Raw genomic sequence first — 25,298 nt, 5'->3', positions numbered from 1 at the left:
CGGATCCGTATAGAGGAGCCACTCCTCAGGGGCTACCCTTGCAGGCTTGCTCGCACTTCCGGACCGATGCTTCTCACCTTTGTTTCATCCTGTTTTCACTAAGGCGATAAAAGGCATAAGTGTATCCAGTTGAAAAGATGGAAGATATTCATGTGAGAGCAACCCATCATTATGTCACATATCAATTTCTCACCTCCAAGGCAGTGTACAAAGACTGCGTCTGGATATTAACCCAACCGGGACTATAGAAAGTGAGGTCTGAAGGGTTCTAGGTACGCGCTGTGAAACTAGCAGTTTTCACGTGCAGGAGCCCAGCATCCTTGACTCTAAGTTGACAGAAAAGTGATTATTTTACAAAAACATCTTCCAAAGAATGATAAAGTTGTTTAGATATACGGCAGCAAACTGCTCTGTATCTAAATTTCAAGTACATTGGAGGAATTGTTCATTTTTCTCCCCTAGAATTGATTTCTATCTACATGTGGTGGTTTAAATGAGAATGGCCCCCAACGGCGTATGTATTTGAATGTTTGGCTCCCGTTTTAGGAAGGATTGGGAGGTATAGCCTTGTTGGAGGAGGTGTGTCACTGGAGATGGGCTTTGAGGTTTCAAAAACTCAGTCTCTCTGCCTCCATCTTCAAATAAGATGTGAGCTCTTGGCTACAGCCACAGCGCCATGACTGCCTGCCTGCCTGCACGATCCCACCATGATTTTCAGGGTTACCTCTGAACTTTGAGCGAGCCCCCAATTAAATGTCTTCTTTATAAGCTTCGTTGGTCATGGTGTCTCTTTACAGCAACAGAACAGTAACTAGGAAATTATGTATAGTTTGCTTTAAAATACTTGAGGCAGAAGGATCACGTGAGTCTACCAGTTTCAGATCAAGTTGGGAAGCATAGCAACATTTTTTAAAGATAATAATAATAAGTCAGGCGTAGTGGTGTATGTCTGTAATCCCAGAACTTGGGAGGGGGAGCCAAGAGTATGACTTCAAAAGTCAGCATGGGCTATAGAAAAAACCCATCTCAAAGTAGTGGAACAATTAAGACTGAGGACAAGGCACAGCAGCTAAGGGAACTTGATGCTCTCACAGAGAACCCACATCAGGCAGATCTCAACTACCTGTAACTGCAGCTTCACAGAACCTATTGCCCTCTATCGGCCTCATCTGAACATCTATACTCACACGACACACACAGACACATATGCAGATGGATAATGAAAAACAAATCTTTCTTTAAAAAAATCAGATCAATCAATTAATTAACTTGTGATAGCACAAAGAATCCTAAATTTCCCTTAAGCTTCTAGGTATTGAGTTAGAAAGTAACTTCCTGTTTTATATTTTAAACTTCTTTAACATTTTTATGTATTGGATATCTGCGATTTGTTTCACCTCTCTCTCTCTCTCTCTCTCTCTCTCTCTCTCTCTCTCTCTCTCTTTCTCTGTGTGTGTGTGTGTGTCTGTGTGTGTGTCTGTGTCTCTGACTCTGTCTCTCCTTCCCCCTGTGTGTGTGTGTGTGTGTGTGTGTGTGTGTGTGTGTGTGTGTGTGTGATGATATCTAAATCTAATATGGTCATTTAAAAAACCTTATGAAATACCAAGATCATAGTCTCTGGAAACTGTGCTATGCCCTTAAAATTGCCTTTTACAATGAGCTCCCAGAAGAATGCCTGTCAAGTGGTCTCCCAGGAACCAATCCTTATTTACTTATTGGTGTTTCCTGACTCCTCTTTTAAAGCATTCTTGAGATTCGTACTGTTTGGAAAAGGAGAAAGAGACAGGGACTCCCAGGAGTGAGAAGCCTTGGCTTTGGCCTCAATGTGTTTTCCCCTAGGGAAGAACTCAAAAGCATTTTGTAGCTGGAATACTTTAAAAAAATTTTTTCTTCAGTTGGTGGTCAGCTTTGGATAGAAGTTTCTTTTCTTATATCTCCAGTCATTACACTATTAAATGCTGTTGTATTAATTGAGGAAAAGTAACAATAAGCACACTTCCGCAATGTAAACAGACTGTAACATAGACAGTTACAGAGAATCAATCTTGGGGAATCTGGTTATTGCCTCAGAAGTAGAGAGTGTTCCACTCCCCAGAGCCTTAAAGCTAGTGGACACCAAGGTATGGCTTAGCAGAAAGACCATCAAGATCTTAGATGGTATTTGGGGACAGTGAAATTCCTGAAAATTCCTACACATGTCTTAGACAGCAAAGGAGTGACTCTTGTTGAGGGCAACGAGAGAATCCTCAACTGTGACAGAGGTTTTCTCACCTCAGGATATCAATAGTTTGGGGAGCTAGAATGCCTATAATCAAGCGCCAACAAAGCCTCACTGTCAGGGCCTTCTGGGTCATTTATCCCACAAAACAGTGGAAGGGTGAAACAGAAAAGAGTTTTAGTACAGGTGAAAGTGTAGGAAAGAGGAATCAATCAGAGTTCTTATATACCAGGAGTGACCCCCGAGAAAGGGGAGTTCCTTTACTGAGCTGAAGCATAGGGGCAGGGTGAGCTGGTCAGGCCAGTTGCTCCACCAACCAGGTATTAATATATCTCTCCATTCCTGGTCCACACTGGAGTTTGAGGCATACTTTCCAGAGCAGATGTTTCTGGGCATCTTTGCTTATTAAAGTTGCTGTGCAAAAGGCGAAGGTAAAAACTAAAGCAACCAGAGCAGGAACCAGAGCCCATGAGCACTTTGGTATTTCTGCCTTCTGAACCAAGACAGTTCCAGGTTCTGCAAAGACAGAACTGGCTGTTAAGGACAAGATGCTAGATACTGAATTGCTCATCTCTGAGGTCCCTGCCCATAACTTGCCTGGCCAGTTTAGTTTCTTTCTTCTGTCTTCAGAAGGATTTGTGTTCTGTACATCAGTGGCTTTCTTCACACTAAGTCCCCTGTTTTACATAGTTAGGCAAGTTTTCTTTTTCCTCCTTAGTTTTAGTACAAATAAAGAAGAGAAGGATGAGAGAGGGGCTCTGACCGATCTTATCTGGGTCTGAGACCCTTCCCACATACTCTATAAACCATAGCTGGGGAGGAGTGGGACTAGAGTGGAGCTTGTAACTTGTGCATCTGCACATGTGCACCTAGGTTTGGAAGAGGCTCACTGCTGTGCTGCTGTCATTTCATAGCATTCTGAATTTTAATTTTGCATTGAACCACACAAGCTCTGTAGCTAGACTTGAATTAAGTAGCAGTTCAGCTCAGCAATCCCTGGCAGAGGAGGAGGCACTGGGGACAGGAAAACAGTTCCCAAGAGCAGTGGATAGAGATGACAACCTGTAACAACTTGTACAGAGCAGAAAGGCCACAGACACAGAAGCTATGCAGTTACTGTCCTTGAACAATCTCACAATCTAGAAGGACAGATTTTTCTTTTCAAAATTTCCATTTTCCAATCCCTGCAAATTCAAATGAATGTATTGAGCTTCAGAAAGACTGGAAAACTCCACCTGTCATAGGAAAATGGTAAATAAGAAAAAAATCACAAAGAGAAATTTTATAAGTATATATGCTAGTGTATGACCATAGGCAGGATTAAGAATGTTCACACAAAAGGACTCCATTAGAGCTACCCTAATCTATTGAAAACATTCTTTCTAACAAGATCCATAAAGAAGGAGACCAATCACGCCCTGAAATGGTACTGATGGCCTTGCAGGGATTCCATGAATTTGTATAAATCTTGAAAAGAAGTTCAGCAAAAAGAAAAGGAAGAGCTGGGAGAGAGGAAGGAGGCAAGTTGACCGTGTTCGACTTTTTAAAGTACAATGAGGTTCTCTACAGAGGCAGCCAGTAGCGACTGTGAAATGGAGGGTAAGCCATATTTAGAGCAATAAATTTTATGAAATGTTAATCGGGTTTACTCTTAGAACTCCCTTTTTCATTATTACATTTAATACCAAACACTAAAAAATTAATCAGGAAATTCCATCTGGCCAACAATTTCAATTTATGAAATTCCTTTTCCTGCAGAAGATTAAAACCAATCCCTTGGAGTAGATTGAACATTCCAAGACAACCCCAAACAGCCAGAACAAAGACTCCAGAGTGTCATTTTCTTTTTTATTGGAACATCTTTGAGTCGCTTGTAATCTATAAATAAACTTGCATTTTACAGAAATTCCTCTACAAAAAGCAGTACCATGCTTGGAATTCAACATATGAGACTATTTTTAAAAGTGTTTTGACTTATAAAAAGCTAATTATGGGCCCCACACAACACAGGAGTTATAACTTGCTTACTACAAGTTTTGTGTTGCTTCATAACTCTTTAAAAGTATTCTTTTATTTCCACACCTTATTTTAAGTGCAAGTTAAGGTTAATTAAGGATTTTTCTGATTATGGCTGCCCTGGTCTAGAGTAGAGAAAAGGAGTCACTAATTTTAAATCAGTGGTTAGTATTGCTTATCTAGAGAGAGGGGGGAAGGGAGGGAGGAAGGGAGGGAGGGAGGGAGGGAGGGAGGGAGGGAGAGAGAGAGAGAGAGAGACAGAGAGAGACAGAGAGACAGAGAGACAGAGACAGAGAGAGAGAGAGAGAGAGAGAGAGAGAGAGAGAGAGAGATTTATGAGCTTTCCTGGATGTAATAGAAGAAATTATTTAGTAATAAAATATTTTTTGACAAAAATCCTCAAATAAAAGAAAATGGAAAAAGGAATTTGGGGGGCGGAAGCAATATTTATATTTCCAGAAAGGCATGTTCAAACATAAGTGTATAAAAAGTGACATTGTATATATTTGGTTCAATTATTGGCTGATTTTTGTATCAGAAGGGAAGTGCTGTTGGTGTAGAGCAGGCTGACACGAGAGCCCTTGCTTAGTACCACTGCAGTCATCGCTGTATATAAAAAGGCACAGATTATACGACTTAGAATTTTAATATTTTGAAATTCCAGGCTTCAGGAAGTAAATGTTCACTGCTCTTCTAACAGCATGTGGCATAAAACTGCAGGAAGAGAGAAAGTAATTCAAGGAAGAAATTTATTTCTGCCTCCATCTTAATTGACAAGGATTAAATGTCCAGATACAATCAGGTTTTTGCCCCAGATAGAAAAAAAGAATTCTGAGTAGTTTTCTTCAAAGAAATCCTCTGCCGCAAAGCAGACATCAGCTGCAGTAACCAGAGGCAGAAGAGCCCTCAGATACTCAACTCTTGTAACAGAGACTAATTGATTTTCTGTAATTTGGCCTGTCTTGCCAAATTACATTTTAGACAGAGTGAAAATTACTACTTCCAAGCTTGCTGTTTCTTGACAATTGAAAATGAGTAACAATATTTTTTCAAAGAAGAAAAAGGAAACACAACATTGGATTTCTATGGTGCTATACAAGTCCAACCAAAGCACACACTGCAACTTCTTTTTATAACTTCAAGAAGAGTTTCTGTTAACACACACAGAACAATGCATTTGATAAAGGGGTATTATCACTCTGAAATAAGTGATACTTCATATATTCATGCATCTGTATTGGACAAGTTTAGCAGAAGTTTTTAGAAGAAGATTTAAAGCAAGAAAACGTATACCAACATAAAAATAAAATTCTTCCTTGAGATGAGAACACAACTAAAGGCACTGTAAGTGCCACAGGGGACCACTGTTCTGGGAGCTGCAAGCGTCATAGAGAACCACTGTTTTAGGCACTACAAGTGTCATATAGGGAGGTTGTCTAAAATAGTGCTTTACCTAGACAACTAAGCAAGGCAAAGTTTTTCTAAACTCTACACTCTTCATTTTGACATCTGTGATGGTCACTCAACATTAACAGATTGTGAAGTGTCAAATTGGGGTACACAAACCATGATAACACTGAGATTGAATGAGTTCCACTGTGGTGAGTAAAAGATAATAAAGTTATTTAATAAATCTGTATAAACTTTTAAAACCCGTGGTCTGTACATCAATGTAAGACATTCTTCAGAGGGATCATACCCATACACTACAGCAACCATAATAAAGAAAACAGCTTTACAGAATGGTACAAATAAATATCAGACTAAAATGTGACTACTGTTTGCCAAAGTAACTATACATTTTTACTTTTGTTTTTCATTTTAAATCCACAATATTAAGTCCCATCCTGACACAATTTATTTTCATTTTTACTATATGTGGAGAGGAGTGAAAACACCTTTTAATTACAAAACCGATCTAAATGTTTGAACAACATCAATTTGAAATCACTGTTGGGCCACCACTCAATCTTGTTGAATCAGACTGTAGAGTCAGGCTCCAAGGAGACACGAATAATCTCTGTGCTCCTCCACCCCTTCTTAATTCATCAATCTCTGGGATAGTTTCCCTTTCTTCCCCTCTCTCTGCATTTATCTCAGTAGTTCTATCATTTGATTGCTGCTTGGTTTTAATCCAATACAGCACTTCTTCCTGAAGCACGATGTTGCCTCTCAACAGCTATATATTAAACTGTGGTGAACATGAAGGCTCAGCCACCAAGATTTCAGGCCTATTGTTTTGGGTAGCTCATTCATTCTTGGTTCAAGGGCAGCCCAGATAGAGGTGCCAGTTCAGATATGCACAAGTAATGACATCAATTATCTGGCAAGGCATGTGAGATAAGTTGTTCTGTTCCCTTCTGTATGTACCACCACCAGGTGGAATGTGGGGCATTTCCCCCTCAATGATTGAGGAAGAGGTGATTCATTAGGAGAAAGGTCTCATCAAAGTTCATGTGTCCCAGTGAGGCTGTGTGTGCTTGTGCCTGCACATCTGTGCACATATTATATATGTTATTGACAGAGGTCAATACTGAGCCTCTTTTCAGTCACTCTCCACCTTAACTTTTGAAGGGTAGTCTCTTACTGAAACTGTAGAGAGAGATGCTCCTGTCTGGGTTTGTCTCTCCAGTTCTGGGTTATAGATGCACAACACAGCACCTAGCTTTTTGCATGGGTGCTAGGGTTCCAAGCTCAGACCCTCATGCTTGAGCAGACAGTACTTTACCAACTGAACCGTCTCTCCAGCCTTCCCTATTAAGTGGTTCTTTAATGATATGCATTTATTCATCATCATCCTTTGGATCCAAAATAAGAGAACCAGCTGACATACAAAAATATCTGTTTTGAAACTGAATAGCCACTGGTTATTATTTTTGCATTATTTTTTGAATGAAAGTAGAGCTTAGAAGTGTGTGTGTGTGTGTGTGCATGTGCATGATCACAAACTCTCTAGCTCTGAATGCTAGAATACGCAATTCCAAAGCACAAAAATAGAGAGCTTTTTTAGCTCCTTGCAGAGCTTTGATCACATGCAAACCACAGCTCTCAGAAACATGGAGTTTAACGTTTTCTAGCTTTCGGTACTTGCAACTCAAGATTATATTCCTTCAAGCAAGGGATGAGTCAAGGGAATACATGCAGGTAGAACTTTTGCTGATACTCTATTCTTGTTTCTTTCCAGGGTCTAGTCATATTTTTAGATCAGCGAGCTATTCCTTGAAATCAGATAGAAGACCACAAAAATATTATAGTTCCTAGACCAGGCCTAATAACAATGTGCTAGCCTCATCTTGCCAGCTGGCATTTCATCTCCTCAAAGGCCCTGAGCAGGGTGTTCTATTTCCTTGCATTGGAAATGAAGAAAGGGTTATAGATTTCTTTGCCCCACAGCAATCTTCTAGAGAAAGTGATTGTTCCCTCCACATCAGTATTTTATCAGAAGCAAGACTTTAGTGGAAAAATAAAAAGAAATGAATCCTGTTCTTCCAACTGCTCAGCAGGCATGTATTCCCAGTCTTTGTTTTTCTCCCAGTGGCACATCTCTGGATCTTAAAATGTGGAGTTTTCTAAGAAGAAGCTTTGTGTTTAAAGAATGCTCTTTTCAAAGACATGAACTACCTTTGTTCCAATGTTTTTACTACATGCAGATAATCTTGTCAAGTTTTGTCACATGCCCATCACTGTAAATGAATTTTGTTTTATTTTTATAGGGAATTTGAATTAACTTTACTACCAACCCTTCCTATCCTCATGGCTGAAATTTCAACACTGGGCTTCCTTCCATAGCCAAAAAGACAAATAGAAAATATTAGCCAACAAAGAGATCAAACTCATTACTGTACTAAGAAACACTATGACAACACCCATCCAGCTTTGTTAGACGACAGTGGATATTTTATATATTCATCTGCTAAATAATTTTAAAGCATTGCCTTTGTTCCTACGGACAAATGTAGTTAATTAAAGAAAAAGATTGGTTCACACAGTTTTAAGATTTGCACATACATTCAAATAGATTTTGAGATACAGTTCCACAATAGCAGAAGCTAACTTTTTTTATTTTACTTGGACTGATAATGTTGCAATTAAAATTGTTTGCTTCTTAAAAAGCAGAAACTTTGTGCCATTTGTATTATTCCCCTTACACTGTAACACATGATGCTGAGGAAGTCACAAATCTTAGCACAAAATGCCTTTTCCACATCACTTCCTCCACTACACCCTAGGAAAATGGTGGATAATGGGAAGGCTCACAATTAAACACAATCTAGATTTGGTGGGGGGGGATTTGTGTTCAGAAATCAATGTGTTTATATAGATACCTAAAGATGTCCAGTCAAATACAGTGGTGAACCAGGCCATCCCAACTCTGACCATTCAAGACTTGGAAAAAGACTAACCCAAACCAACCATGTTATCTAAGACATACTTCCTAACTAGTCTCATTTATAACTGAGAATCAGCTCTGGTTCAAACATCTTTTTTTTTTAATTGATTGAATAATGTTGGGGAGAGAAGAGCTGAGACATGCTCTTTGAAAAAAATATGGTTAGAAACTGTCCTGCTACCTCCTGAGTGCCTTGAAAATGGAAATCTCTGTGTCTTCCAGATGACAGTCACCTTGCTGTGGATCCAAAATAGCTCTCTCAGCCAGAGAGCTGTCTGTCAGTAAGAGTTCTGATGGGTACATACTTGGCATTCAGAAAGAAGGCAAGAAATGGTCTCATGAAAGAAGATTCAGGAGAAGAACTGCCCTCCCTTAAATGCAAGGGATATCTGGAAAACAGTGCCCCTCCTAGATACCACCAACAGGCATTTCTGGAAATGAGAGATAATTTTGATAGAGAACAAAGCCAGAGGAGGGGGTGGTAAGTCCCTACTTCCACCATTAGCTTTTATAGGCCTTTGAGAGGCCATGATTAGACATAGAATGTACCAAGCTGGAAGGTTCCCATTTGTTCAAGGAAGCAAATCCATTTACATGCAAAGGATTTTCTCTCCCTCTAGTGGTGGGGTGGAGGCCTTTGAAGACCGAGAGCATGTGATTGCATAATACTGCTTTAGAAATCAGGCTGGGTTTCCACTGCAGTACACTTTGTACAAAAAGTAGGCTATCCTTTGGCTGTCCTCACATTCTCTGCAAAGATTTCAAGAACTCTTCTAATACTTCCTGTGAGGTAGTGAAGTGTCTCCTAATTATGTTTCAGGGGTGAGGTAGAAAGTAGTCTTCCCTTTCTCCTCTGTAGCCCTATGAAAGGTGAAACCACATTGCATTCCCAAGCAACTTTACTGACTAGAAACCCACTTGGGGAGCTAAAGAAGAAAAAGCAAACCCATATACAGCTAATGTAGAAAATGTGGGTACTTAGAAGAGAGACACCCATATATCAAGGACCCAAAGAATGAAAGGAACTAATTAGAAACACATTTTGAAACGTTTCCACCTTAGTGTTTTATTCACTTTCATTTTCTTCTTTAGTTACATGAAAGTATTTCTGCTATAGCAAGTCAGATTATTCACGGGAGGTAGATAGAAAAGTAAAAAAATATAGAAAGAGTAAATGACAATCTTTTTTAAAAATTATTTTTATATGTATGCATGAGAGAGACATGGTTAGGGGAGTGCTGTGGGTGGTGCCTGCAGAAAGCCAAAGATGGTGGCAAAGCTGCTGGAGTTGGAGTTACAGACAGTTGTGACTCACTGGACAGGAGTGCTGTGAGACAAACTCAGGTCCCCTGGAAGAGCAGAAAGTGCTTTTAACCACTGAATTATCTCTCCTGCCCAGCTTAAATTTATCTTTCCAAATAGAGGGACCATATTACATAATACCATAACTTCTTGTAAATATTAATGGAAACAGATCATTAATTGTAGATCCCTAATCTGTAGGTTAGTGATCAATAACTGAAACTGCATGAGTGTGAAACACAGAAAGTACGTATCTTTTCTTTCTCTATAATTGGGCATCAGTGACTTCCACTGGATTGCTCCTCTCGGAGATCTCCAAGGCAACTAAGCACCTAAGTTTCCACAGAGAATAGGTTCCTTTTCTGGCTTCCTTACCTTACACTAGACACATAAGTCAGAACTCCCAAAGTTACTCCCAACTCTCTATCAGGTCCCTCAATCTCACCTTACACATCTCCCAGAAACAGATGTTTTACTTTATCCTTCACCACTACCCCAATTTGTTATCTCTTTTCTAAAGAATATACTCTCTCAACAGCACCCATTTGTCAAATGCATTCACCACACTGCATTACAAATATTCTTGAGGTGTCTACTCTGTACTCTGGAAATACTGTGGTGAATACCAGACAAGGATCCACTGAAATCAAAGATAACTGTTAGGTACTACGTGAACAGTTAAAATTGAAAAAATGAAAGTGAGGACTATTGTAGACTAAGTTTTCAAATAAAAAAAAATCACTTGGAATTTCAACAAGGAATATGAAAGGCTCTGTTTGGCTTTGTCTTCCTGAGGGTAGAACCCAGCACCTTCTACATGATAGGCAAATGCTGTACCTCTGAGGGATATGCCCAGCCCAGGATGAGTTCTGAAGTCAAACAACAAAATAAACCCATTGAGGTGATGTCTTTTTTCTATCAAAACTTTCTAACATAAGAAATAGTTTCAGATACTGGCAAAAAAAAAAAAAAAAAAAAAGTAAGTAAGTAAAAAGCACATAAACAATTTATTTTAAAAAAAGTTTTTCTGTATGTTCCTCTCCCCAAAATGTCAATTCTATAAAATATAACAGCCATAAAGTCTTTCTTTCTAGTATGTCAATGTTGCCTAATTATTGAACTAGATCTATATAGCAGGCATGCAAATAAGTATCAGTTGAAATAATGCACAAATTTGTGTACGAAGTGTGCGAGAAAGACAGAGAAAATACATGCGTTGGAGAGTCCAGGAAGCCATTGTGGTGATGTCAGGGTCATTTGTTTCAACTCACGGGCTTAAGCTGAGTTGAAATCCTTGGTGAGGCTTCCTAGTTTTGGCTCTCCCTCAAAGAGCTGTCAAGCACACACACATAGACACACAAGCTCTACTGCCACAAAGCTCTCCAACTCCCCGCTAGGAGGAGTCACGCAGGACCCACAAACCCTCCCATTTTTCTGGTTCCGCCCCTCCCCAACAGATTTCCGGTGGCGTTTGAGTTGGGTTGCCGGGAATAGTAGTTTTCCGGTCCGAGCCTACAAGCGTTGTGGCGCATTGCCAGAACTACGGTTCCCAGGGAGCCTCGCTGCAGAGGGAGGGTTGATCACCTGATCCGGACTTCAGCGATGCAATGGCGGCCCCCGTGCTGCGCTTGTGTTTCCCTGGAAGACGCTGGGCTTTAGCGTGGATAGACGGCGGTTCTCGCCACCGAAGTGGCTCTCAGACTGGGCCCACATCCAACTGGGCTAGGAGACAGAGTTCAGTGGCTCAGCCTTCCCTCCACACGGCTCAGAAGCCGAGGAAAGGGTATATTTTCTTCGTACCTTTGCCTGTCTCGTGGAAGTGCTTAACGAGGATAATCGCTCTGGCAGCCCAGCCTGAGGGTTTTAGTGTGCTGGAGGGTGGTCACCTGTGTAATGTGAGCAACTGAACCTAAATGAAAACACAAAACCAGGCCTGCCACCTTCACCTTACACACTTAAATATCTGTCCTAAAGTAGACATATTTGGACCATATGCGAGTGTAAAACAGCATTTCCACCAGCCGCCTTCGCAGACAGAAGACTGGAATACTTTGTCCTACTAACTAGTGTGGGGTCTGTGACACTAGATTCTGGCTCGTATGTAGCGGGCATTTGGCATTACTACGGGCTAGCAATTATTTAAAGACAGAAAATGGCCTTTGTACAAAGCTCCAGATAGAAGAGCTTGGTGTTATTAGAGGTCTTATTAGTCAGAAGGCACTAGCTATCTGTGGTTTGTTTTATGATGGGAGCATTTGTCTAGACCTAGGAGGATGTAGTCGACTGACGAAATCTTTCCCCGGTTATGAAAAGAACTGTTTATTGTGCACAGCTGTTAGTTGCTTCAGTGTACATGATTTAAAGCTTTTTTTAAAATACAAAAACATAAGGGAAAAATTTAATGTTCTGTTTTATTGAGGTTGGCACTCTTTTAGCATTTCAGTGAAGAAGAGAGGAAAAATGTCCAAAAGCATCACGTTTCTATTGTCTTCATAAACTAGACCCATTTTCATTCCATGAAATGAAACTGCAGGAATACTTTGATTAGTAATTAGAGCATACAGAATTTCTTAGTTTATTTCCTCTCACTTGCAAGTTTTATTTCCAAATTTTACAAGAAGGAATTAATCTTTTTTCATTCCTTCACCTATTGAAATGCTTAAAACAAACTGAATGCACATGAATAAAAATCTGTATAATATAAAAAGTTGCTGTGGAAAAGTGAAGAATAGGAACATACATACGAATAGAGAATGTTAGTTCCCCAAAAAGAACTGTGTACTGGCTCACTAGAGTAGGAATGGTCAGATAAGAGATATTAGTATAGCATTTTATAGCATTTACTAAGATTTGCTAGCAGTCAAGTATGAGCAAATGAAAGATTTTAAATTTAGATCTCAAGAACTGGATGTGACTTGGAGGATGAAAAAAAAAATGTTCCCTCTAATGGCTTACTGTTCTTTTTTCACAAGTTTTCAGGAATACCATATCATGGTAGTCTTTGGTATCTGTGTGACCTTGCTTCTTTAGCTACAAGCTGTTAACAAGGAACTCAAAATATGGATTATAATTTATTCTTTAGCCATTATTTCTCTAGAACTAGAATCCTGGCATTTGTATTAAACCTAAATAATGATGAGAAGATAAGCTTTTATTATTTACTGAGTCATTTATATTGTATTTATTAACTAATAAGATACACTTAATTTATTCACCAATAAAATGACACATTTTAAAATATAAGCATATGAAATTTTAATTTAAAACATAAGATTATTATTTGAACTACAGGTTTATAAGAGTTTATATATAGTGACAAATGTAACATTGTAGCCATTTTCTTTCCATTTAGTGAACACAAATGGGCAGCTGTAGTAGGACTGGAAATTCATGCACAGATTTCCTCCAACTCTAAACTCTTCTCTGGAGCTCAAGTGTGCTTTGCAGCACCTCCGAATTCTTTGGTTTCTTATTTTGATGCATCTCTGCCTGGAACTTTACCGGTAAGGTGTTTTATATCGTCTGTTTTCTTTGGAAAATGTTTATATCATAGTGAATATAGATAAGGACCTACCTGCTTAGGGAATTTTGCGTGATTAGGGAATTAGACATGATGCATTAATTGTTTATAAAGACATGTCTCTATAATTCTGTTTCTAAATCTGAGTGTATTCATAGCATCTATTCACTCCTTTCACAAACGCTTTTAAATGCCTATCAAACACCAGATACTGATAGGAACTGTCTAATGCAGATGAGCAAAGATCTTTGCTTTAGGAGCAGTTTAAAGATGGACAGGGCTGATGTCTTACAAACAAGTAGAGTACAATATGAAAATTCCTGCAAAGGCAATGTGCAAAGGGTGGTTTTGGAACCCAAAGGAAGGACATGTAATTGAGCAAGAAGAAGTATCATGTGAAAAATTGTAGTGGTTTATCTTGTTAAGCAGGAATGACTGGAAAGAAGTAGTGTCCACACTGAGAAGTCAAGTAGGAGTTAGAACGATACATGGAGGAGTGGGGAGTGCCCAAAGAAAGAACATGTAGTATGCAATTTTACAGTGTAAGAGCAGAACGATTTCAGTTATTAAAAGCTAAAAGCAGTTGGTAATGGAGAAAAGAGACCACTACGTATAAAAGAGAGTTGGTTATCGATTTAGCTACTCATTTTCACTTGATCCTAAGGCTCAACAGAGCCAGTGTCACCATCAGCAAGACTTACAGTGTGGTACTTTTACGTAATGAGTTGCATTTTGAAGAATAAGATGGAAGGAGGAGTGTAAATATTTAAGCCACTGTGTGGCTCACATTCTGTTCAGGAACCTTGTACTGTTAAGTGGGAATGGAGTTTCCATTTTTAGGAACATGTGTAGACAGGGTGATGATGAGTGTGTCACAGGCAGGGACTGTCATGAGTGTGTTCTGTACACTCAGACATTTAAATGCAAGTGAAGACTGAACTGCCCAGGCTGTTGGCAGTGCCTTGTCAGCTTTACTCAGAGCTTTGATTGGATTAAGGTAGAGTCTCAGACTTAGCACTCTTCTTATTTGGGCTTTTAATTGTGAGGGATCAAATCTATCCAAACCACTTCCCTGGCCACTGCCTGTTTGCTGTTGGGTCTCTCTAAAGGAAGTCAGCTACAGAGACCTTGCTATACACATGCAGTCCCATCCTCTCAGGTTCTCTTTCTACCATAAAATGTCTCCCTATGGAGGAGGAGTTCTTGTTTGCTGGAGAAGAGATATGTTTTCTTCAAAAACAGGTTCTTTTTTGGGTGAAGACTCTCATATAGTAGATACAATATCTCCTTAGATGAGTGAAACACAAGTCATTTATACAGCACTTCTACCTTTTTTCCTCTTTGCTGAGAACCTTTTTTTCCTTACGTTGTAGTTGACCATCAAGAATCTAGATGTAAGTTTTTGAGCCTTTTGAAGTTTTTTTTTTCCCCTCAGCTGGGAATGTGATACCTAGCAGAGTCTTAGGGTACATTTAGAAACATAGTTTGGGATAAGCAGATATAAGCAGATAACTGATTCTTCAGTTGTGCCTAAATAGAGTCAAATATTACAAACAGTTCAAAGTAACTAGCAGGTCAGCATATTTGGAAAGACATGTTTTGTACCCTAGAAAGGTCCTGCTCTGTGATCAACAGGTCAGTTAAACAGTGAGTACATTGAGAAAATATGTGAACATTGGATTGAGATGGCAGGAAAGACTACAATATAGTTTTCTTAAGCAAGGGTTTGCTTTTCTTCATCAGAGTCAGCAGCACTCATGGCTCCAGGAGTTGCCAGGGCTGTTCTCTCAGCTTTGCTGATCAGCCTGCTCTTCACAAGTGTCCTTCTTTTTAAAGAACCTGTCCTAGTCTGCAGCTCAGGAATCTGAAAATCTTCACACGAAGACATCGCTTAGAGCATTTCATTCCTCTCTTCCTTGCCTGTCGTTCAATTTAAGATGTTCTAGGATGCCTCTGAGGCCCATGGACACAGTATTGTGATGTTTTTACTCTGTATCTAGTAACTGTAACTAACGAAGAACTTGAGAGATGGTCTTTGAAAATTGGAGTAGAATAGTATGTTGTTGTGTAATCAGCTATGTCAAGTATGGGTAATACATAACTTTCCTTCCTTCCTGCATCTTCTACCTCTGACTCCTGATGCTCCCTCCTCATGGCTACTTTCCTTTGCCAACTCTAAAGGAGTCTTGGTTTCACATGCTCTGCTCCTTAGATGCCACTTCTGTCTTACATGTTTTCCTGGCAATATTTGCCTTTAAATAGAGCGCCTCTTTCTTGTCTAGTTATCAGTCTGTATTTTTAATGTTTTATCTATTTCTACACAAACAATTCATTAACATATTAAAATATAGCACTTATTTTATTGATCCTGCCCCCCCACAAAAAAAAAGTAAATCAATCACCAGGGGAAAGTATCTGCTCAGAAATGTTTGGTAAAGGGAGGAATGTATACATGAGAGTATGCACATGCCATATACATACATATATATATACATACATACATATATACACATACTACACACACACAGAGAACAAAAAATCATTGGGAAAAGAATGATTTACTTAATTGATGAATTTGGAAAAATTGGTTAGCTATTTAGAGAAAAAATATACAGCTCCTATGCATAAAACAAATTTCATGTATATATGTGTGTGCATGTGAGAGTATGTGTGTATATAATATCATGTATTTAATATATATTTACAAGTTAATATATAGTATGTTATTACAAATAACAAATAAATATTTATTTACAAGTTAAATGTAAAAATTAAACCACAAAACAGGAGACTATTCACTTGTTGTTGGGATAAGAACATGTTTTATGAGAATATGAAGAGATTTTTGTTAGGCAAAATGAGACTGTTTCGTGTATTTTAGTCATCCAACAAGTATTATTGGCCCATTGATTCTTTTAGGAGTCTGTCATATAAAACAATGAAAAAAATGGTTAAAGACTTTTCTACAGTCAAATTGGAAGCAATCAGAGTTTCCCAGTGGTGGGGGATGGTTGAGTAAATCATGATAAATGTACACAGTGGAGTATTAGGAAGCCATTAATAATATTTATGAAAATACTTTAGTGGCATAGGAAAGTGCTAAAGATAAAATTTCCATTGAGACAAATAGAATGTCTGTGTAGATAGATCACTTAATCTTCTTTTGCCTTAGTTTCTAACTTGCAAAGTGAGGGTAATGTATTAGACTTATTGGATTTTTATGAGAATTAAATGAATAAACTCTTTTAAAATGCTTAGTCACTGCAAGTAATAAGCGCTTCATAAATCTAACCTATTAGTATTAACACATAGTGAGTGGTGACTTTCATCTTTATAAAGATTCCCTTGAGTTATTAAGCACAATTTGTTGTTTTGCCAGTGACAGCAAAAGTAACTGCTACACACAATAGTTGGTATCCTTATTTGCATTTTTCACCATATATACACTGCAATTATCTCATTTAGCCATGATAGTATATTGGACTAACGTTTATCAGTAAAAATACTTATTTTATTTTGCAAAATAGAAAGTTACTAAGTTTTATCTTAATGAGTCCTTAATTAGAAGAGATTTGCTTTGTTCAAAAAGTAGTGATGTGTTGTTCAGAGACTGAAGTGTTTCTGTAGAATGTGTTTGGTCTATGTGTTATTTATTTTGCCTTCTGACCTGTTAAAAGAGATGCCTGATTACAGAAGGCCCATGTAGCCATAAGAGAAAAATAGTGCTTTAAAATATTTCAAGCTCAATCAGTAAATACTTAAGTGAGTGCATTCTAAGTGCATGGCTTTGTCTCTGGGTTCAGGAAACAGCAGACTTCTACTTGAGTTATCATCATCTCCCTTTGTGGTTGCCTCCAGCCCTTTACTCAGCTGACATTGTTCTGTCTACCAAGTGCTTGCCCTGTACTAGCTCTAGAGAGACAGCTCGGAGCCAGGTCATCTTGCCCTCATGGAGCAACGAAGCACACTGTGACAGTACCTGCTAATACATGTGTACATAGTAGAAATAGAGTATACTTAAGGAAAACATAGAATGGGCAGTCACAATACAAGAACTGACTAAGCAAAAAGTAAATGGACTGTACACGGGAGTGCTGGCTAAGTTTTATGTCAGTTTGACACAAGCTAGAGTCATCTGAGAGGTAGGAGAAATGGAGAAAATGCCTCCTTCAGATTGGACTGTAGTCAAGCCTGTAGAACATTTTCTTAATCAGTGATTGATGGGGGAGGCCCCAGCCAGTTTTGGATGGTATTGGGTTGGCAGTCCTGGTTCTATAAGAAAACAGGCTGAGAAAGCCATAAGAGGCAAGTCTCATTCCTCCAAAGCATCAGCTCCTACTCCAGGTTCCCACCCGGTTTGAATTCCTGATTTGACTTCCTTCAATGGATTTAGGCTCTGTAAGTCAAATCCCTTTCCTCCTCATGACTTTTGGTCATGGTGTTATCACAGCAATACTAACCCTGGCTAAGACAAGAGGATAGAAAAAAACCAGGATATGATTTGCACTAGGGATCAGAACACATTCCATAGGCCACTAGCAGTGAGTAGGCACTGATGTCTGCCTTCTAACCTCTAGTGCTCACACCTTATTTCTGCTTGTTTTTTCCAAAAGGTCAGAGACCTGGTTTTTCCATCTTTCCTTCTCTGTCCTCCCCCAAATAAGAATCTGTAAGAGTGGCTATAGACTGTGGGCCAGAGGGTGTACGTGGAGGCTGCTACTGTTGTACAGGAGTGTGGGGCTCTCAGTAAAAAAAGCTGCATAGCCTCCCGACTGCTCAAGTGGGAGGCAGCCAGTCAACAGGCCCTGGTGATTCACAGAGAATGTTTAATGAGCACTTGAATAACTCACTTTAAGATGTATCTTGACACAGGTCACCAGACAGTACATGATGGACAGAGTCCTTAATAAAGACAAAAGTTAAATGAGCTAGCAGTCAGTAGACAGTAAAAGATAGACAAGTTTAAAAAAATGCTTAACAGCTTTAGTAAATATCCTTTAAGATATAAGAATAAAGCTCTCAGAAATTAAAATTATGGTGCTTTGCCCTATCCCTTCACTCCCACACCAATTAGTAATAATAATAGAAAAAGACAAAAACCTTCCAAAAACTTAGAGCAGAAAGTCAACAAAAATCTTTCTCAAAGTCAAAACAGATAATGAAATTGAATAGTAGAAGAAAGTTAGGGACTCAGCCTGGGTAGTTCAGTGTCTGATGGGTAGAAAATAGGTGTGAGGAAGCTATCACACAGACAATAACAGATGCATTTCCTAGAATCGAAGCACATGTATCTCTGAATGGAAAGGGCCTGCCAACCACCCAGCACAAAGGATAGAATCAGCCTCAAATACAGGCATGCATGAAGTTCATGAGGAGTGGGACAGAAGGAAGAGAGGATGCTGAGGCCCCTTAGAGACAGGGAAATGAAGGGTGGATCGTATACAAAGGATGGGCTCAGGCAGAAACCAGACTCCTCAGTAGTGGTGCCTACTTCTGGAAGAGAGTGGAACAAAGTCCTAAATATTCTTAGCAGAAAATAAATTATTTCAACTGAGAATTCTGCCTCACCACTACCAATCAAGTGTGCTGGTAGAATAATGGCAGTCTTAAACAGGCAGCTTCTTAAGATTTGCCTTCTGTTATCCAGGTTCCTGGAGTAAAGAAGAGTTCCAGGTAGCCAGCTCTGTATTAGCTCCTCCAGGCCCCAGAGGAGAGGAAGGTAGCTTCAGGGAGGACTGGGAAGATGGGGAGGTGCAAACAGCAGGTGTCTATAAGCTGGGCTGTCTGAGGAGAGTACACATCAAGGTCAAAGAAGGAAATGAAAGGCAACTACAAGATGACAGGAAGTTCTACAAAGGGAATAAAATCAGTAAATCCCTCAGTAGAGAGCATATTTAAAAAATTGTAGAAGCCCTACCCTCTAATTTAACAAACTCTGTGGCACAACTCAGATATTGGTGAGTACAAGAGCAGAACTAAACTTGTATTTACCATAATTGGGAGTCACGTTCTAAACTCCTACAGTGGCAGACAGACAGACAGACAGACAGACAGACAGAGACAGAGATTAATTGATTTTTTTGGCTATTTATTAGAGGCTCCCATGTGCCCATTCTCCTCGTTCTAGATCTAGTTAGTAGCTTGGATTTGTTATCTTTCTTTTAGAGGAGGGGTGGGAGTGGGGTTGTTACTGTTTGGTTTCCACTATTGTGTTGTTGTTTACATTTTTAATTGGGTAATAAATACACGCTTTAGATCGCCTTGAGACAGACTTTTAGCTGAGGGATTTCTTCACCAAGGTTTCTTTTTATTTTATTCACAGATAAAAGTAAGTCACTTTCCTGTGGTGCTTTCCATCTTCTTCCTTCTTTTGCTCCCAAAGTGCAAACGATAGAGTCTTTCTTCCCTCCATCCTCACAACCCTCACCCATATTCAAGCTCTTGCATGTGCTCCTGTCGCTTGGCATAGTGAACTGCCATCCTAGCAGCCTAACTTGACGGGCTTCCATGTTACCCAGCTTATTATCAGGGTAGGCATATTCTATTTTTTTAACAGCTATAAAGTAATACAGTATGAATAGGTGCTTATGATATAGTTATATAAAAATACTGGGAAATGTTTCCTGTTATTATTCTCTGACATTGAAACTCCTATCAGTTAATTCTGGAAACAAAGTGGGCCATGTCGTGTGGCTTTAAGTTCTAAACACATGCACTGTGTCTTTCATTGTAACAGCTTACCAAGCTTGTCCTTCTGCCAGTTTTTAGAAAGGGTTGTCACATGGCAAAAGGCCAAGCAACCTTCGCCTTCACCAGCAGGTGATGGATTTTTCCAAAGGTCTCCTGGCACAGAGTATTATTTAAAAATAGGAAGATAAATACCAGATGAGACTGCCCAAAGATCTGAAGGTGGTTGCATCGAGGAACAAAACTGGGTGTTGGGGTTGGGCACCACTGCTTTTCAGTATCAGTTAAAGTATTAAAAATTAAGGTTAAATGAATAAAGACAAGCGGGGGGGGGGGGAGAAACACCTTTCAAAAGCAGGTATCTTCAGAGCACTGGAGGAAAGGCCACTCCCTCCCTTAGCCCAAGGGGGAGATGTGACTCTCCTCACATCTTCTCTCATAAGAAGCCATCTCTGGGAAGAAGCCCTTAGTTTGTCCTCTCTAGCGAACACGTTCTAGTATCTCACCCTCCTGTAAATGTTAGTGTCACTCTGGGTCTGTGGGTGATGAGCTCTCAGTTCTTGTGTACTTCCAGCTGTTTGGCTTCTCCCTCAGTCTGCAGTAAAAGTGTAAGATTCCATGTTGACATTTATTTCCCCTCAGCACGTTGAGGATGTGATTCCACTTTCCTCAGGCATCTGTTACTGCTGATGAAGAGTCTGTGTCTGTAGGTAATTTGTTCTCTCTGGAAGTGTTAGCCAGGATGGTTCCAGGTGTGGGTTCTCCCTCTGTGCTCAATGTGATTTTCAACCTGACTGTACCCTGTACAGTAGAGATGTCTCCAGGATGAATTCATGACAGCTTCTGCCAGGACCTCTTGGTCTTTAATGAATGAACAGTTTTCTGCATTAATTTCTCAACCTCTTACAGCTTAGGTAGTACCAGAGTCTTGCCATGCCCTGGAGCCGGGTGCAAGGTCAGGGATCTGCCTTTTCAGGGTTGTCTTTCCCCATGACCTGAGGCGGGTGTCTCCTCTATGTCTGCTTCCAGCTGGTGGCAAATCTTCTGACTGGACCAAGAGTTTTGGCTCAAAGCTTTCTTCAGGGAGCCACTCAAGATCTTTACCTTCATGGGCTCAGAGTCTTGACTTCTGCTTCAGGGTGTTTTCAGTTGCCCACAGCTGGAGTTTTCAGCTGCATTTACAATAATGATCTACTAACAGAGTGCTTGTTCTGTGGCAGATTAGCTTATTTTAACCTCCTAACAACCCAGTGAGGTAGTTACTATGGTTACCGCAATCAGAAGGTAAGTGGAGGAGCCAGGATTAAAACCCAATAGTGTGGCTTCAGAGCCTGTGCCCTTGTCCCAGAGCTACCTGACACCTGTGTCTGTCAGTGGACACTACATGGCCTTAGACTCACACCACAGCTTTGTCCCCAGGTGATTCTCCTATTTCAGTTGAGCTTAACTATTGTTTGTTAGGTATGTGTTCATGCATGTATGTGCGTTTATAAACATCAGTACGTACAAATGCACGTATGTATGAATATAATGTCTTCTTCGCCTGTTCAACCCCATGTTCACTGACTATCTGTGCCCTGTCTGCTTCTGTCAAGGCTGCCATCCTGACCTGGCTGCCATTCCTGGTTTTGAATTATTGACCCTTCTGAATGTTTTTTAGGAGCACAGATATTTTATCTTTTTATTTTATCTTAGTTTTAGGATTTTATGGAATTCCATCATGAATCTTCAATCTGAAAAGGTCAGTCAGCCCATTTTGCTACTTACTGGCAGGATTACAGCCAAACCAAGGACAGCATTCTCTGTTTTTATTAGCAAGGGTGCAGCCTCATTTATTATTTTGACCTAGTAAAACTTCCTTCTGTGGTACAGATTGCCCTTAAATTATTAACTAATTATTGTCCTACAGAACTATAAACAGGATCCTATGTTATTTGTTGTGAGTTGGTTGTTTCCTGTTTATCAGTATCTAGTTTCTCTTGTTGAAATACTCTGGATATAAAGTAGGAAGAAAATTAGAAACAAAATATATCTATTTGCTAAAATGTCATAGGATTTACAAGTCTATTCATTCTGTAATTGGCCAAATAATGTTTCCAGGAATGGTAAGAATTTATCCAGGCCTCAGATTTGTTTAGAATATATGCTTATGCAAGCCTGTATGCACACACACACACACACACACACACACACACACACACACTGAATGCACATTCATTCATTGTGATTTCAACTGCCTGGGCTCTGGTTCATTCCCAAAGTAGGAAAAAGTAGAGAGGACACTTGCCCTTATTGCCCCTGATGGTCAGGATGCTCAGGGGGCACAGTAGATAAGTTCCTCTGGGAATCAGGCTGTGCCATTGATGAGATTAGTTGGAGACAGTGATCTGTCTGTGTTGCTTGTCTGGAAACTCTTGTCTGTGTGTAACACCAACCCCCCAGCAAACAGAAGGCCTCCAAAATGGGGCAAAGTCATAAAAGTCATTGCTTTTTCATTTCTGTGAGCAAAGGCACTCTCCTTTTTTTCTCACCATCAGTCTGTCTAAAAAACATTTGGGGCTTTCCATACAGAGTTGTTCAGAATTGGTCCTGGCAGCTATGAAAGAATCAGGAACATTATTTGCAACAATTTATAGAATTTTTATTTACAAGAGTATATACTACTAACAACAAGGCTCACGCAAAGGAGAATAAATATGTTGTGATGCCCACCCCCTAGGGACTTGATAACAGTGCACACAGCACATGTTGTGCTGGATATTCATTCTTGAATCCAAGCCTGCAGATTTCTCCAAAAAGAAGTCTTGCCTCTCTGAAAATGATGATGCAATGTTTTTGTAAAGTACTTTGGGTTTAATTTATTTTTGAAATCCTAATGACATCTATTTAAAGTTAGGTAAGTCAGCAGTATTTCTGCTCTCTAAACATAGCAGGTATCACTAATAGCGTGTTTTGAAGGGCCTAATCAGTTTAGAAAGACTTCACTAGATCTAGAGAGGACCAGCTGATAGGCCCTTCTGACCCTTAGTTCTGAATGTAATCACAAAGTTGTTTTTAACTTAAAACTGAGACACAAAATAGCAAGTCGGGAAAGCACTGTGGAAATGAGTCTTGGGCACACTGCAATCCCATCTGTTTAGCACTGTGTCCATTCACACTTAGGTGATACTTATAGCCAAGTTAGAAGATGAGATGTGCCAGTGTTCTGTTAACTTTTTTCCCCCATTTCTGTGATTTCCCTTAATGAAATCTGTGGAAATTATAACTACATGGTGTCCTTAGTTTTCATTCCTGCCCATCACTCTGAGTCTCTGTTGCTGTGTACTCTTGCTTTTATGTTCTAGGGATGGAGAGCTTTGCCTGTATCCCTTAACTCTAACACAGGTGTGTGTGAGCACAGGCTTCCGAGAGTGGAGGGTTCTCTTCATCTCTTACACTGTTCCAGTGATCCAAATTTTCCTAGTGGCATACCTGGCTGTCTCATGGTATTGATGGACTCTTGCCCGCATTGGGCTGGATGACCTCCCCTTTGTTCATGGAGGGACATTTGTCTCCTTCCTTGTGTGTGTTTTTACAAACCTCTTAGTAGGTTCTTGGAAGCCTTCCCCTTCAGAGGCACTCTCACCTCTACCACTCAGTCTTCGTGTACCATTTGCCACATGTGCTCTAACAACTGTAGTTATGCCAATGGTTTTACTTTATCAGTATGTTGGTTTCATACAGTTGATTGGTCAACCCTTTGTGTGTGTTTAGAGGAACTTCGGTTGAAGGTTCTGAAAAAGCAGTTCATGGGTTTTTTGAGGCAGCTTGATTGAACCTTGTTTAGAAAACATATGTGTGTGTGTATATGTATGTATGCAGAAAGAGAAGATATGAAAGAATTTTACAACTATCTAAAACTTGATATTTTTAAACCTATTTATGGTTCTCTTTCTAAAACATATTATGTGTTTTCTCAACTTTTAAATAGAATATCTTGAGCACAAGGTAATCTTTACTTGATTGCTTAAGGTTATCAGCAACATCAGTTACTGCTGGAGTTGTAATATAATGGTGCCTTGAAGAGCTATTGAGGTGTACAAAGCTATCTGATCACACAGTAAATGTTAGCAATTGTGTATTCTTTTTAGACTTTACAGTACAGTGTTTGCAACCATTACCTCCCACCCTACTCCTCCTTTTAAGCTACTGTCAGTGTATTTGACTCTGGAAGCCATTTCTTACTCATTTTCCACTCTGGATTCTTATTTCTGATCTCCACTAGCCCAGAAATCCAGATCAAAATGATTGTTAGAGTAAAATGCAAGCAAAGCTCTGCATAGAGCTTTTCCTTACAAGTAAAATATGCAGATAGTGCAGGAACCATTCTTGAGCTGCAGATATCATGAAGCCAGAATAGGAAGAAATACATAAGTCATTTGATCTAGTCCTTCTAATGTACAGATGAAGAAAATTCTGTTGTGACTGGCCCATCCATGGTTACACAATCACCCACTCGGAAACAACGTTACTCTCAGATTAATAACTGGGTTCTTTATTAGTCAGGGTTCACTAGAGGAGCAGAACTCTTAATAGAGTGAACATACTAATAAAGAAGATGTATTAGATTGGCTTGCATAGTTGGAGTGAGGTAGTCCAGTTTTGACTGCCTTTACAGTAGAGAGGCTGAGAAGCTGGTAGCTGCTCAGTTCACAAGGCTGGATGCCTCAGCACTTGCACCCTGGCACTGCAGGCCTGGATGGCTCCTGCAGAGCCCCTGGTCTTCTGAAGATGGAAGAAGCTGTGTCATGACATCAATAAAGAATGCCAGGAGTAGCAGCAACAAAGTAGATGGACTGAGCAGCAAAGAGTGAACATGGGCAAGTAGGAGCAGCACACCGGATCTCCGCTTGTGTGGGGCTGTGGGGGCTGTTATGAAAAGGGCTGCACACTCTGGGGGACCCCCACACCAGTTAATGCTTCAGGAAGTTCTCTCACAGACTAACCAGAGGAAGTCATTTAGTTGATTATAGTTCCAAGCATATTGACAACCAAGATCAATCACCCCAGCTTCTAATCTGTGTTTTCTATAATTGGAGTTGAAAGCACTTTGACTTATGTAGGTGGGTTTTGTGTGTGTCTCTCTCTCTCTCTCTCTCTCTCTCTCTCTCTCTCTCTCTCTCTCT

The 25,298-nt window shown here is 39.8% G+C and overlaps 1 protein-coding gene across 1 annotated transcript in view; it reads left to right on the top strand.

Moving 5' to 3' along the window:
• The first annotated feature begins 11,513 nt into the window (after positions 1 to 11,513).
• Gatb (glutamyl-tRNA amidotransferase subunit B) overlaps positions 11,514 to 25,298 on the top strand; it is a 71,357-nt gene continuing 57,572 nt past the window's right edge. The window contains exons 1-2 of the mRNA XM_028789470.1: positions 11,514 to 11,709; positions 13,279 to 13,429. Coding sequence (XP_028645303.1) covers positions 11,534 to 11,709; positions 13,279 to 13,429 — 327 coding nt within the window. The 5' untranslated portion in view covers positions 11,514 to 11,533. The remainder of the gene's footprint in view (positions 11,710 to 13,278; positions 13,430 to 25,298) is intronic.

The sequence above is a fragment of the Grammomys surdaster genome, unplaced genomic scaffold (assembly GCF_004785775.1).
Source record: "Grammomys surdaster isolate TR1022 unplaced genomic scaffold, NIH_TR_1.0 125834, whole genome shotgun sequence".
In the NCBI taxonomy this organism is placed as follows: Eukaryota; Metazoa; Chordata; class Mammalia; order Rodentia; family Muridae; genus Grammomys; species Grammomys surdaster.
The sequence above is the reverse complement of the archived record's forward strand: the minus strand, read 5'-3'. Positions and strand labels throughout refer to the sequence as shown.